Raw genomic sequence first — 12,020 nt, forward strand, 5'->3', positions numbered from 1 at the left:
AGAGCTGCTCTGATGTCACCGTCCCTCGGCCAACAATGCACACGTGTCCCCAGATCAAGCTGCAAGTGAAGGCACTTGCATGTTAAGGCAGGCGTTTAGGGAAGGGCGAGTTGTTACAGCCCTCCCTCTCCTTCCTACAGCAGCAGCCTTACCTTTGATATGGCGCCTGTGTAAATCCTGATGTGTGATATACCACAATACAGCAGAAGTACACTGTCCTTTGTATTCCCAGCCCTGCACGTGCATGGGGTGGGGGTTGGGTTTTGTCAGGGCTTTTTGCGTTCTTGGGGGTTTTGCTCCAAACAATACCTGAGGTTTGGTTTGGTTTTGGGTTTTTTTTCCTTTTCCTTATATTATCTTTACAAAAGGCCATTATTATCTGGGGGATATGTTTGTTTGCATTGAGGAATCTTTTGTGGCAGGAATTTGAAATCTGAATTTCCTAGTTTCTTCCCATTCCTTGGTATTTTTAGGACAGGGCTTGAGCCATACCGTGCTAATTCCAATCTGATGCTTTAACTGCACGTTCAATACATTTTTTCCTCCCATGTCGGAATTTTACTGGAAAACAACTCTCAAGAAGAACATGACATCCCAATACATAAATTCAGAAGTGCCAAATGGGCTAACAGGCAACATTCATGATCACTTGTTTGTACAGATGGAGCATAATAACCAGTTCAGCATTTAACTGTGTGCCTGTCTTGTTTATTTCCTTCTAGATTTATGGGATGATCCTGACTTCGTTCCTCTGGTTCTCCATCCATTTCAGCAGCAACCTGGACCGGAAAGGCAAATACATCCTACGAGAGAGGTAGAAACCCACTGCCCAGGCATCCCTCCAGGCAAAGCCAGCTCTTGGTGCAGGAAGATGTCTGAAGTCACCCACCGAACCCCCTGGGAAGGCGTTGTGTGGGGTCAGGTGGTGGGACACGTGGCCCACGTTTCCCCTTCCTGCACTACTAGCTGTTGTGCATTTCTGATGCTGGTCAGAGCGGAAGATGCTCTTCAGAAGAGCAGTTCTGCACCTTTGCCAAACATGGCGAGGACTGAGACGTGTACCTGGGGTCAGAGATGCTGATCACCTATGGGCTGTAGCTCCACCAGCATGATGGACATACCCCAACAAAACCAGAGAGAAAAGCTCAGTCTCTTGCACTGTCATCTGAGCAGTTCCCTGTGACTCCCAAGGATGCAGTGTTTCTAGGAAGATGGCTTTGGATCACAGCCCAGGACCAATCTTGTGCTGTCAGCAAGTGCATGGACACAAAGTGTGTCACTGCTGATGGGAAATGTGTTCTCCAAGCCTGGGCACTCATTATGATTGACTTTGGGCACATTTCTGATCATGCTCAAGTATGTAGGCACCCAACAACCATTCACAGGTATTTTTTTCCCCCTGTTTTCAAATATTGCCAGATTCACAGAGCTCTCGGTAGAGATCAGGATCAAAATCAGAAAGCAGTTCATGAGCTTTGAAATGAATGACCAGCATAAGTACACATCCCTCCTTGCTAATGCAATATACGTTATTAATTCTTGGGATTTAGTCAACCTCCTAGAGTTTGATGCCACATTGATTTCACAGGGGCGTGTTCAGCTTCCAGCCATATCCATGTTTATCTAGCTCCACGACTCCACAACGCTGCTAGGCAATACAAAGGGACTTTGATATTATAGATATACATAGGGCCAATGTCTAAAAGAGAACAGGACTGATCTCTGCCCAAGTCAAACAATACAATGTCCAACACCATGTCCTCTTTGCATCACCTTATTAATAATAAACAGAAATCTAAAAAGCCTCAATCAACTGGAGAAATCGGTGCTCAGACAGCTCCCTGGCGTGCTTTGCACTTATTGCAAGGAGGCAGAGCTGCTCCAGATCTGAAACCCATCATTGCAATAGTTTAGCAGCTGCTGGAAAACCTGCTGTAAGCTATATGGCTATATGAAATGTCTGTCGAACCTTCATTGTGGCTTTTAGCCATCAAAAACAGTAAGTAGCAATTGTTTGCTGAGATTAAATGTGGAGACCCCCATACTGATGTCCAGGACAGGTCCTGGCCCTTGTGTAGGGGTTGCTACACGTACAAGAACAGCAGTATAGACTACAGCACCTGCTTCACATCGTGGCATGGCTGCAGATATCTTGCGTTGGAAAGAATTGTGTTGGGGAGGTGAAGGGCTAATGCTCCTCATCGCTCTTCCTTGGAACCAGCGAAGCTTTGCCATTGACTTCACTGGAAGCAGGATCAAGTTCCAACTGTTCCAGAGTATTACTCAAGCTACCTTCTGGCAGTCACCAACGTGCCTTTTTCTAGCAGGGATTTAGTGGTGATACACATTTGCCAACATACGCACTTTTAGCAGTGGAGGAAGATTCACTTACACGTGTGTGTGCATGTACATACTGTTAAGTATATTGCTCTCTAGAGAGAGACAATCTCCCTTGTGAGCTCCAGCTGCTATTGTCCATGCCACTGCTATTGTTATTCTTCAGGCCAGCTGGCAGCTCCTGTGACTCATGGTTGCTTCAATAAAGATGAATTTCTTGCAAAAGGCTGTCATTCCTTTTCTTTTTCTGCTGTGCATGAGGCTGCCTGCATCGCTCAGGGGGTTGCGTCATGGAGAGCTCTCAGTAAGTCTTTCCGTGCTGGGAGGAGATATTCCCTGGGCAGCTGGCACTCGCCTGTCCCAGCAACACGCCTTAGCACCCGTGAGGGAGGGGATGGAGCTGGTTCCTTGGAGGGAAAGGAGCTGCTTATCAGCCTCATCCTACCCTCAGCCAGCTGCTGGGGCAGCAGACAGTAACCTCATAAGGAGTAATGCAAGCAGGGGCAGGAAAAAGCAGCTTGTTTAAGCAATAAAGATGAGTATTCCTAATACTCAATAAGTAAGCAATAAAGATGAGTATTTGTAATGAAATAAATCTTCACAGTTTCACTTTTTCAAACACTACATAGTCAAGTCTTGCCCACTGCACTGCGTTGGCTGGACAGCTGATGAGGTTCTGCCTTTCCAAAAAAACATTGGAGATTGAGCAAAGCAGTGGTGCCTCTTACTGCTGTGGGTTACCTGCTTACAGCTTCATTGAGGAGTAGAGATCTCTCTTAAGACTTCACCACCAGGACTGCTAAAACTTTAGGTGTCCATACCTTTTTAAGGTAAAGGGAATATTATGGACAGGAGTAGCATTTATATGATAAAGAAGCCTGAAAGTCTATCATATCCCCTTCTGCCATCTCTTGTTTCCCTTGAATCGCTTGTGATCACTGAAACTTCATCAGGCACCTTTCCAGCACCTGCCATGTGGGGGGGTGTGCACAGCTGCTGTTTCACACCTCTGTAATGATTTCTGAAGCTTGTGGCAGGGATGGGAACATGACTTGCACCAGTCTGTCTCTGTGCCCAGTGCTGGGAAGAGCAAGAGAGAAACTTCGTTGGGAGCTGAGCAGTGGGGATACAAAGCCAGCAGCCAGGCTAGGAAACACCTCCAGACCCACTAAGCCTTCCTGGGCTTGTACAATTGGAAGCTGTGAGCAGCCACATGGAAGCACGTCAACACCCAAACTGTGGTAGGAGAGAAACCATATTTATGTAGGCAAAGGCAAGAGGGGAAAGAAGAAGGGGAAAAAAAGCTACCAAAGGTGCAAAGTTAGATATTTAACTGTGAATTGGCTCCACTTAATTGTCAATTAAGACCCAGCAATTATCAATTAGCTCTGTGAAGATCACCTGTTTAGCAGTCACAATTTGGCCTCCCTGTGGGTAAGCATTAGCTTGTGCTAATTAGCATTACCTTTTTATTTTGGAAAAAACCCCACAGGTCTATCTGAGGACATGGGAAGAGGGAGTAACCTAAGACCAGGTGATCACTTAAGGAGTTGGGGAGTCTCACCCAGAAACATTTTGTGCTCCTCTCTGTCCTTCACTGCCCATGTGCTGATGAGGTCCTGCTCTGCCAGTGTGAGTGCTCCTTTTCCCTGAGGCTTCACGGAGGGCTCTCTGTGTGCCTGTGAGTGGCCTGACCACAGCTTGCCTCCCAGCCAAGAGACCTTTCCCAGGGCCTGCTGCGAGGGTGGTAGATGCCAGTTTCTATGTGTCTTTGTGCAGAACTGCAGGTGAGCAGGGTGCAGCTGAGGATGCTCAGGGCTTCTGCAAATTGGGTTTTTCAGTACCTGGGAAAAAAACCAAACAAACAAACCTGAGGAGCTCAGAGCACTTGTAAAAAGCACAGGTCAAGCAATTCATTGACTCTAGAGGGATTTGGTGGTGAGAATGGGAATCTTTTAGCCTCCTGGTGTCCTGGCTTGGCTCCAAAATGTTTTGCTATTACCTGCCCTAGTGTCTGCCACTGCAGATGTGCCTTTCGCCCCCAGCACAGATCTAGGGCTATCTTCAGTCACCCAGCATTTTGGGGTTGTCCATCAAACAAATTAGTGCCTGGAGACAATATGTGTATCTACCTCTGCCAGAAGAGTGGTGAGGAAAAACAAAACCCATCTGTTTATCTGAAGGGATACAGGGCAGTGGCTCACCTTCTGAGGAGCCCGCACATCTTGGGAGAAATACTTTCAGCTGAGCCCAGAGATGCCCACCCACACCTAAACCCCTCCTGTCCACCAGATGCTATTCCCTGAGACTCCAGCACGGGAAAAGGAAAAGCCTTTCCCAGCAGCTTGGCCAGGAAGATGTGTATCCCCATGTAGCTCTCCCTGGAGTCAGTGGCAGCCGGCTAGCTGAGTTGTTTGTGTTATCCCAAGGCAACCCCCCCACCTCCCCAGCATCACGGAGTGCCATTGTTTAACCCCGTGTGCACCAGCTTGCTCACGGACGTGCTTGCTTTCTTTTTAGCCCCGTTACATCAGCCATAAGCTATTCCAGTCTTTATTCACCTACTAATGAATTATACATTGATTATACAATAGAAGCTCTCTGCGTTGATGGGCTGGGCTCTCGCTCTCCCCCATGGCATCCTGCAAAGCACAGCTAAGCCCAGCTGCAGCTTGGCCTTCTCCAATGCCCTGAGAAAAATGAGCGTTCACTTTCTGGGCTTGGGAGCAGCACAGCCTGAGCTGAGACGAGAGAGTGACTGTGCTAGCGTTTGCTGATGCTCTCCTGCCCCACCACCCCTCCTTCTTCCTTTTCCTCCTCCCCCTCCTTTATATAACCTGACCATCACCATAGATACATTGACATAAATATTTAAAGATGTCAGAGAGACAGAGGCACAGACGGGAACCATTTGTTGAATTTATTAGAAGCAGAAACTTCAGACACAGCCACAGGTCTCTACTTGCCAGCACTTGCCCCCCCCCCCCCCCCAAAAAAAAAAAAAACAACAGCTGTGAGGCAAACGTGACTCCCAGGCTATCACAGTGATGATTTTGCTAGAGCTGGGCATGGGGACTTCTGGAGGAGCAGGTGCCAGTCACTCCTTCTGGGACACAGAAGAGATATTCTGGAGATGTCCCCTTAGATGTGGGGATGATATTCTTAACATTTTTTTTTCTCAAAATGAAGGCATTGGTTGGTTCCCAGGGGTGCAGGCAGGCCTCTCCTGAGGTGACAGAACTCCAGAAATCAGTCTATACCCTGCAGGTTGCCCTTGATCAGGTGCCTGCCTTGGAAAACAGTATTGTGTATTGTTGGTCAGCCGCCTAGGAAGTTATACTCATGCGCTCTGGGACTCTCGGCCTCTCAGAGGATGATTTCTGAGCTGCTTTTCATGCATCTCCCAAATGTCTTATTTGAAGACTTTGGTGATACTGCTATTATGTTTTTGTTGTTTGGGTTGTTTGTTGGGTTTTTTTGTTGTTTGGGGTTTTTTACCATCACAGGTAAATTGGAAATCCAAGCTATTTCTGTCATATTTTCCACAGAAAATAAGATTCAGTGGTTAAAAGCCAAGTAGGACCTCACCTGCAAAATGACATGCATTTTATTCCCATGGTTTGTCCATGATTTTTGCAGCGGCTGTGAGAAGGGCAGAGGAGATTCCACGCAAGCCCAGGCCATGCAGCCAGAGTACGGCGTTGGCAGCAAGTCTCTGGTGCCAGCGGACAAGGGACTCCCATCTGCTCTCCCAGATCTCCTGAAGACCCAGGGTGTTAGGTGCTTAGATCCTTGATGTTAACCTTTTTAACCCTGCTTGCCTGCTTCCCAGGCATGATGCGTAGGAGGCATCATCCATCACTTTTATTAAAACAAGTTTTCTTAAGGCAGAGCTGTTGGAAGGCCGGTGAGCATCTCCCTGGGAGAAGCAGGCTCAAAGTGCCAGGGACTGGGTGGCAGAGTGCTGCTGGTAGGCCCCTGCCTTGCCAAAACTCACAAGCACAATTATAACCAGGTTCACAGCTCCTCCCCCACAGCACAAGGCCCTAGCCGCCATGCCAAGTGCAGCAGACAGGAAAAGCAAAAGTGCCTTACTCTCTGCTCCTGCACTCTGCCTCCAAAACACAGCTGCAAAACCAAAATCAAATGGCAGCTCAGGGGCAAAGAGATATTTTTTTTATTGGGGGTTTCAGGGCCTTTTCTTCCCCGCCTCCCCCCCTCCCCCTTTCGAGTTCACTTTCTTTCTTTGCATGGTGCAAGGCTTGGGAGGTTGGCAGCTTCTTTGCAGACCTGCCTGCAGCTGGCTGCTCTGCAGAGCCGAACCTGTCCTCTGGAAGAAGGAAGTCATCAGCTCTATTCATAGCGCTTACACTTGATACCAGCATGTGACACCGAGACATGGACTGAATTTGTACAAATTAGCTTTACTTACTTATACAGCAGCTCTTTATAAAGAGTTGATAAAGCCGCTGAGAGTCTTTGAAACATGGTTCTGCACTTCATGGGCCCTACAGCAAGAAATACAGCATGACAAATGAATATACAACATTTGAAATCACATGTAAGCTTGGGAAAAAAATACACGTTATCTTGACACTGTTCCATAGTCACTTGTTTTTCTTCCTGTACATTAAGGTCAAAGTTTTCAAATGTTCCCAGCTGAGCTGCTAAAAAAACCCCAAAACAACCAAAACACAACAAAGCTTGAAAATCCCTTTTTTTTCCCAAGTTTTGGAGAGGATCTTCTTGGTATGGCAAGATGGGTGAACCCGGTTTAGTTCCAGTAGGCTTTAGCCTGTAAGTGGGAGCGTCTTGATTCAGGAGCTGGTGGGGCAGTGTCCTCCTGCTCCCCTTGCCAGAGCTACATCTGTACCTGAGCCCTGGGCAGCATTGGCTCCGAAGGAAAGCTCCAGAAGTTTTCAACTTGTCTGCTAATACAATTTTTTGAGGGTATGAAAAGATTTACATCTCATTTTTAAGTTTCCTGCACTTCCCAGCATAAAAGAAAAATAAAAGCCAGAAAGGAAGAAAAGAAAAGAAACTGTGACCAAGAAGAAAAAGAAAAAAGCCATGTTGAGCTCCCTGGAAGCAGCGTCAATGCCAACTCTGTGGCAGTGATTGCAGCTGGGACTGCCTGCTCGCCAGTGCACAAAAGTTGGTTTTTCTTCCGTAGCCGGCAGGGCTGCTGAAGGCCTCATCGATGTGCAGCTCGTTCCTTCCTCTCCCTCGCACGGACTGGCCAAGTGGCACCTCCAAGAGTTTTTCTGGAAACAGCCACATGAGTGTACAAGAGGCTCCTTGGTTCATGTAGCCTCCTATCTCCAACCTCTCTGTTTCTTTGGGGCTCTGTGTGTGTCTATTTTTGTTTTAATCTTTATAGCTGGAATGGATGAAAGTTCAGAAAATAAGATGTTGTGGGATGCTGTGATGTAGCAAGTGAGCAGCTCTGTGATCCTGCTGTTATCCTTTGGATGGATGAGCAGGAGCCACACAGGATTACGGCTGTTGCTGCAACCAGATGGGTCACACTGATAATTTGGGATAGCAGTTATGTGCATAAATAGCCTCGTGAGCCTTTGCCTTCATTTATAAGGCTGGATGAGTGAATGTGGCTTAGAGACAAAGGGTTTATGCATCCATGGCAAGCTCGCAATCAGGGACGTACCCAGCATAAGTAATTGGGGAATGGGGCCAACTTCTATTCATCCCCGGTCTCCACCTCTGCAGAGTGCCATGGGCTATTACTGAGGGGCAAAGAAGGGTTTGATGAACACAATGGACCCCAGGAGCGACTCATTCCTCAGGGCAGTGGGATGAGTTTGGAACAAGTTGATTCATTTTCAGCCTGCATGTGTAGGAAACTCGTGTGTGTGTAGCTAACAGCACACGCCTGCTTACAGGGTGCATGGCAGGGAAGACTTGAGTGTGGAAGCATTTGGCTCCGAAGCTCCTACCAGACACGTTTTTGCTAGAGGAAGGTACTCAGGCAGAAAGAGGGCAGGTTTCCAGGTACGACACAGCATGCAGGCACTGAGTTTGTATTTAGTGTGGTACATCCTGACCTTTGCTGGAGCTGCTGGCTGCTGCCTTTTCCAGGAGTCCTCTGACGCTTTCATTGCCTGCCCCTAGAAGAAGCAAATAATCTTGCTGGAAGTATAACATGGGGTGAGAGCAATTTGTATTTCTAGGGGTGAGCAAGTGGGCCAAAGAGGGGCTTGGCCAAACGACTGGGAAACTGGGAAAAGCTGTTGTACAGCTTTGTTTTTTTTTTTTTTTAACTAAAATTTAGCTAAAATTTCTAAGCCACTGGGGCTGACTTGAACTGTTGGTGAATGTGAATGATATCTCTTTGGTGGGCAGCCCTAGACACCTCCCAGATGTTCAGGGCTGACTTGAACTGTTGGCGAGTGTGAACCAGATCTCTTTACTTTCTGCAGGAGACACACAACCTGACTGAATCCCTAAGCCTGTAGAAGCCCTTGAACTCTCTCTCAGCTAGGTCAATGCATGATATTCTTCCATAGTGCTGAGAAACCCATGTTAGTGTTACACATACATCTCACGTGAGCAACCGAAAAGCTAGTGTCCTGGACACCCCCCAGATGCTCATCCGACCCCGTAACCGAGCAAAAATGTCCTGAGTGGCTTGATGCAATTGTTTGCAGCAATAAAGCCAGAAGCTTAGGCAAAAAATGTATGGAAGATCACATCTGAGGATAAAATAGGAGGGGTAAGCAAATGGGAAAATGGTTCCTTGAATTCTAGACTGTGAGATTCAATGTCAAATAACCCTTTTCCCCTTTTATTTTGTGGAGGGGAGGGGGTCGCCTCATGGATGCACCCTAAAAGTTCTGTATATAGAAATATGATTCCTGATGCACCCTGCGCCCATTCCCAGTGGTATCCCCATGCACCCCACGCTGCCCGGTCAGATTTTTGGGGACAGCGGTGAGGTTTAAAGGATGCTGGTCAGGTTTAGGAGTTGGTGGTGCTACAGGACCCCCCCCCAACACCTGCCACTTGCCTGTAGGAAAGTCTTCGTGGTGCACTACCCCTGGAGAGGAGAAAAAGGGGGAAAAACCCACACAAATCCAGGAAAAATAAACGGAAAGAGGACACGCGAGGAGAGGAAAAAGGGGAAAAAACCCCAGACGGCCCCAGGATTGGGGGGAGGGAGGGGGTGGGCAGCATGCGCCGGCCCCCAGCCCGGAGCGGGGGGCGGGCCGGGGGCGGGGCCGCTTCCCTCCGCCCGCCCGCCCGCGCCGCCGCCGCCGCCCCAGCCCGACCGCAGCGATCGAGGGGAGCTGCCGCCGCTGCCGTCGCCGCCCGCATCGCCCGCCTCTCCCGAGCCGCCATGGGGGTAGAAGGCTGTACCAAGTGCATCAAATACCTCCTCTTCGTCTTCAACTTCATCTTCTGGGTGAGCCCCGGGGCACCGCGGCGGCGGGGGCAGGGGGGACTGAGCCGCCCCAGTGCTTTAAATTAACGGGGCTCCAATATGGCTCGTCTTGCTTTTTGCGCCTGGCTTTAACCCCTTTTCCGTCGCCGTTGTTCCCCCAGCGTTAAAATTTGCTGCCTGGGATGTGCCTTAGGGATTGCTTTATTTATTATTGTCTTTTTGGCGCGGGGGGGGTGGGGGGGAAGGGGTCGTTAAACTGCTTATCCTTTGCTTTTTTTTAAATACATACATATGTATGCGCATATTTATTTGCACATGTATATATATTCATATTTTCATATATATATGTATATAAAGATATGTTTATATGCATCCTTTCCGAGTGGAGGGGGGGGGGGGCCCTGCCTTACTCCGGCGTGTGGGGCGGGGGGGCCGCAGCAGGTCGGTGTGTTCTCTGGGGGCTGCTGCTCCCAAACGCCCTGTTGCTGTGGGTCTGACCTGGGAAAGCAACGTTCCTCGGCCAGACGAGGAGGGAGGGAGGGAGGGCGGGATAGCTAGATAGATGGATGCTGCCAGGCGGAGGGAGGAGAGGTGCTGGCCCGGCTGTCCGCCGCAGAGGAGCCGAGGGAGCTCAAAAAAATACGGGCGGTCGGGGCTGGCTTTGCGCTCGCCGCCCTGGGAGCTGGCTGGGAGCGGACGGGGCTCAGCAGCCCTGGCACCTCGTCCGGAGCCTGCCTCGGCGCCTGCCTTTGGGCTGTGCCCGAGCTGGGGACTGCTGCCTCTGCCGCCTGGGAAGTTACTTTAGGATGCAAATTTTACCCAGGCTGGAGAGGTTAACTTTCCTGAGAAAGTTTCTCATGAAATAATCCATACAGACGTGCAGCTAATGTAGCAAAAAGCAGTGTATCCTGCTTTCCCTGCAAACTAGGTCCGTCCCGGTTGGAAACAGCCTCTGGCAGCGAGAGGCTGGCGTGGCCAGAAACGCTTCTTTCCCTGCTTCTGCACCCGGGGGCAATGAAATGAGCACAAGGAGGCTGCTATTTATTGTATTTATTTTTTTAAATCGGTTACTTTCTGCTCCCCCACACGCTGGTGTTCTCACGGCAGGCCCCACCCGGCAGGGGCCAGGCTCTGCTTGCTGAACACTGCCTGCCTGGTCAGGCTGTGCCACTCATTTGACACCTTGGCCTGTTGATGAGGGAATTTGGGGGTTTTCTTAACGTTTGCTTACGGCACTGAGCGTAGCAAGGAGGGCTGGAGAAGTGGGAACAGGAGCAATGTCTTCCAGACTGAGCCCTGCCTCAGAACAGAGAGCTACTCTGCCCATCTTCCTGCCTTCTCCCCAGGGGTGCATGGAGGAGCTCCTGAGGAGGCTTACTTGTAGGGCTGACTGCTGCATGGGAGCGAGCACTGCCCAATCCAGTCTGATTTCAGGCCTCTTTGCCTTGTTTCTGGGTATAACGCTGACCAGGGGACAGATGAGGAGCTCTGACGACAGCGGTGTTAATTGATACCCGATGCACTGCCAGCCGCAAGATGAATGCGGGACAGTCCAGGGTGGCTCTTTTTAACCACTTCACACTTAAAATGGCAGGACAGAGGCGGGTAGGGTTGTCTTTGAAATGTTGTTCCTTCAGAGTTACTGTGCTTATCCTGGGGCTTTTTATTCCCTTCTGGTCCTAATTTCCTGCCATTCTTGTCACCAAAGCTGCTGGCTGTAGCTGTGAGGGAGGAAGGGTCTCCTGGGCATCAGGAAGGATGCAGGAGGCTCGGCACAGCCACCGCTCCTAAGTGAGCTTGCTCAACCCAGTGTGTGCTTGCAAAACAGGCATTTTGCTTCCAAGCGGAATTAGTCTGTCCATTTAATTTCCCAGTTAGGACTTCTGGTGCCTTGCTCTACCCCGTGAAGGGAGCTGGATGCCTGTTCCCCACAACTTGCTGGTGAGAGATGCTTCAGCTTCTCCCAAGGAAGGATGCCTGTGAGCTGGGACCCACCAGCTGGACTCACCTGCAGCCAGTCCCTTTGGACCACTTTTGGTGGGGACAGGGAGCCTTGGCTTTGTTAGAAACAAAAATGCTGCTTTCTGCAAGGCTGGCTGACCAAAGAAGGGTGGCTGGAACACCAGGTCGTTTGGTTTTCAAGCCCCTTTGTCCTGTTATTTTATACCAGTAGTTGAGGGGAATTTTAGTTTTGCCACCATGGGAACACAGTAAGCAGCCAACCCTGTGTCCCCAGATGAGGAGGGATGTCTTGGTCGCCACCAGAGCACAAAGATCCTTTTTA

At 49.5% G+C, this 12,020-nt stretch overlaps 2 protein-coding genes across 2 annotated transcripts in view; both read left to right on the forward strand.

Moving 5' to 3' along the window:
* TSPAN32 (tetraspanin 32) overlaps positions 1–818 on the forward strand; it is a gene marked incomplete at both ends in the record, with an annotated part of 29,546 nt that extends 28,728 nt beyond the window's left edge. The window contains one exon of the mRNA XM_084262719.1: positions 723–818. Within this exon, the coding sequence (XP_084118845.1) occupies positions 723–818 (96 nt within the window). The remainder of the gene's footprint in view (positions 1–722) is intronic.
* An 8,813-nt stretch (positions 819–9,631) lies between these two features.
* CD81 (CD81 molecule) overlaps positions 9,632–12,020 on the forward strand; it is a 31,418-nt gene continuing 29,029 nt past the window's right edge. The window contains exon 1 of the mRNA XM_084264198.1: positions 9,632–9,757. Coding sequence (XP_084120324.1) covers positions 9,692–9,757 — 66 coding nt within the window. The 5' untranslated portion in view covers positions 9,632–9,691. The remainder of the gene's footprint in view (positions 9,758–12,020) is intronic.

Source organism: Gallinula chloropus, assembly GCF_964237585.1.
Source record: "Gallinula chloropus genome assembly, chromosome: 4".
NCBI lineage: Eukaryota > Metazoa > Chordata > Aves > Gruiformes > Rallidae > Gallinula > Gallinula chloropus.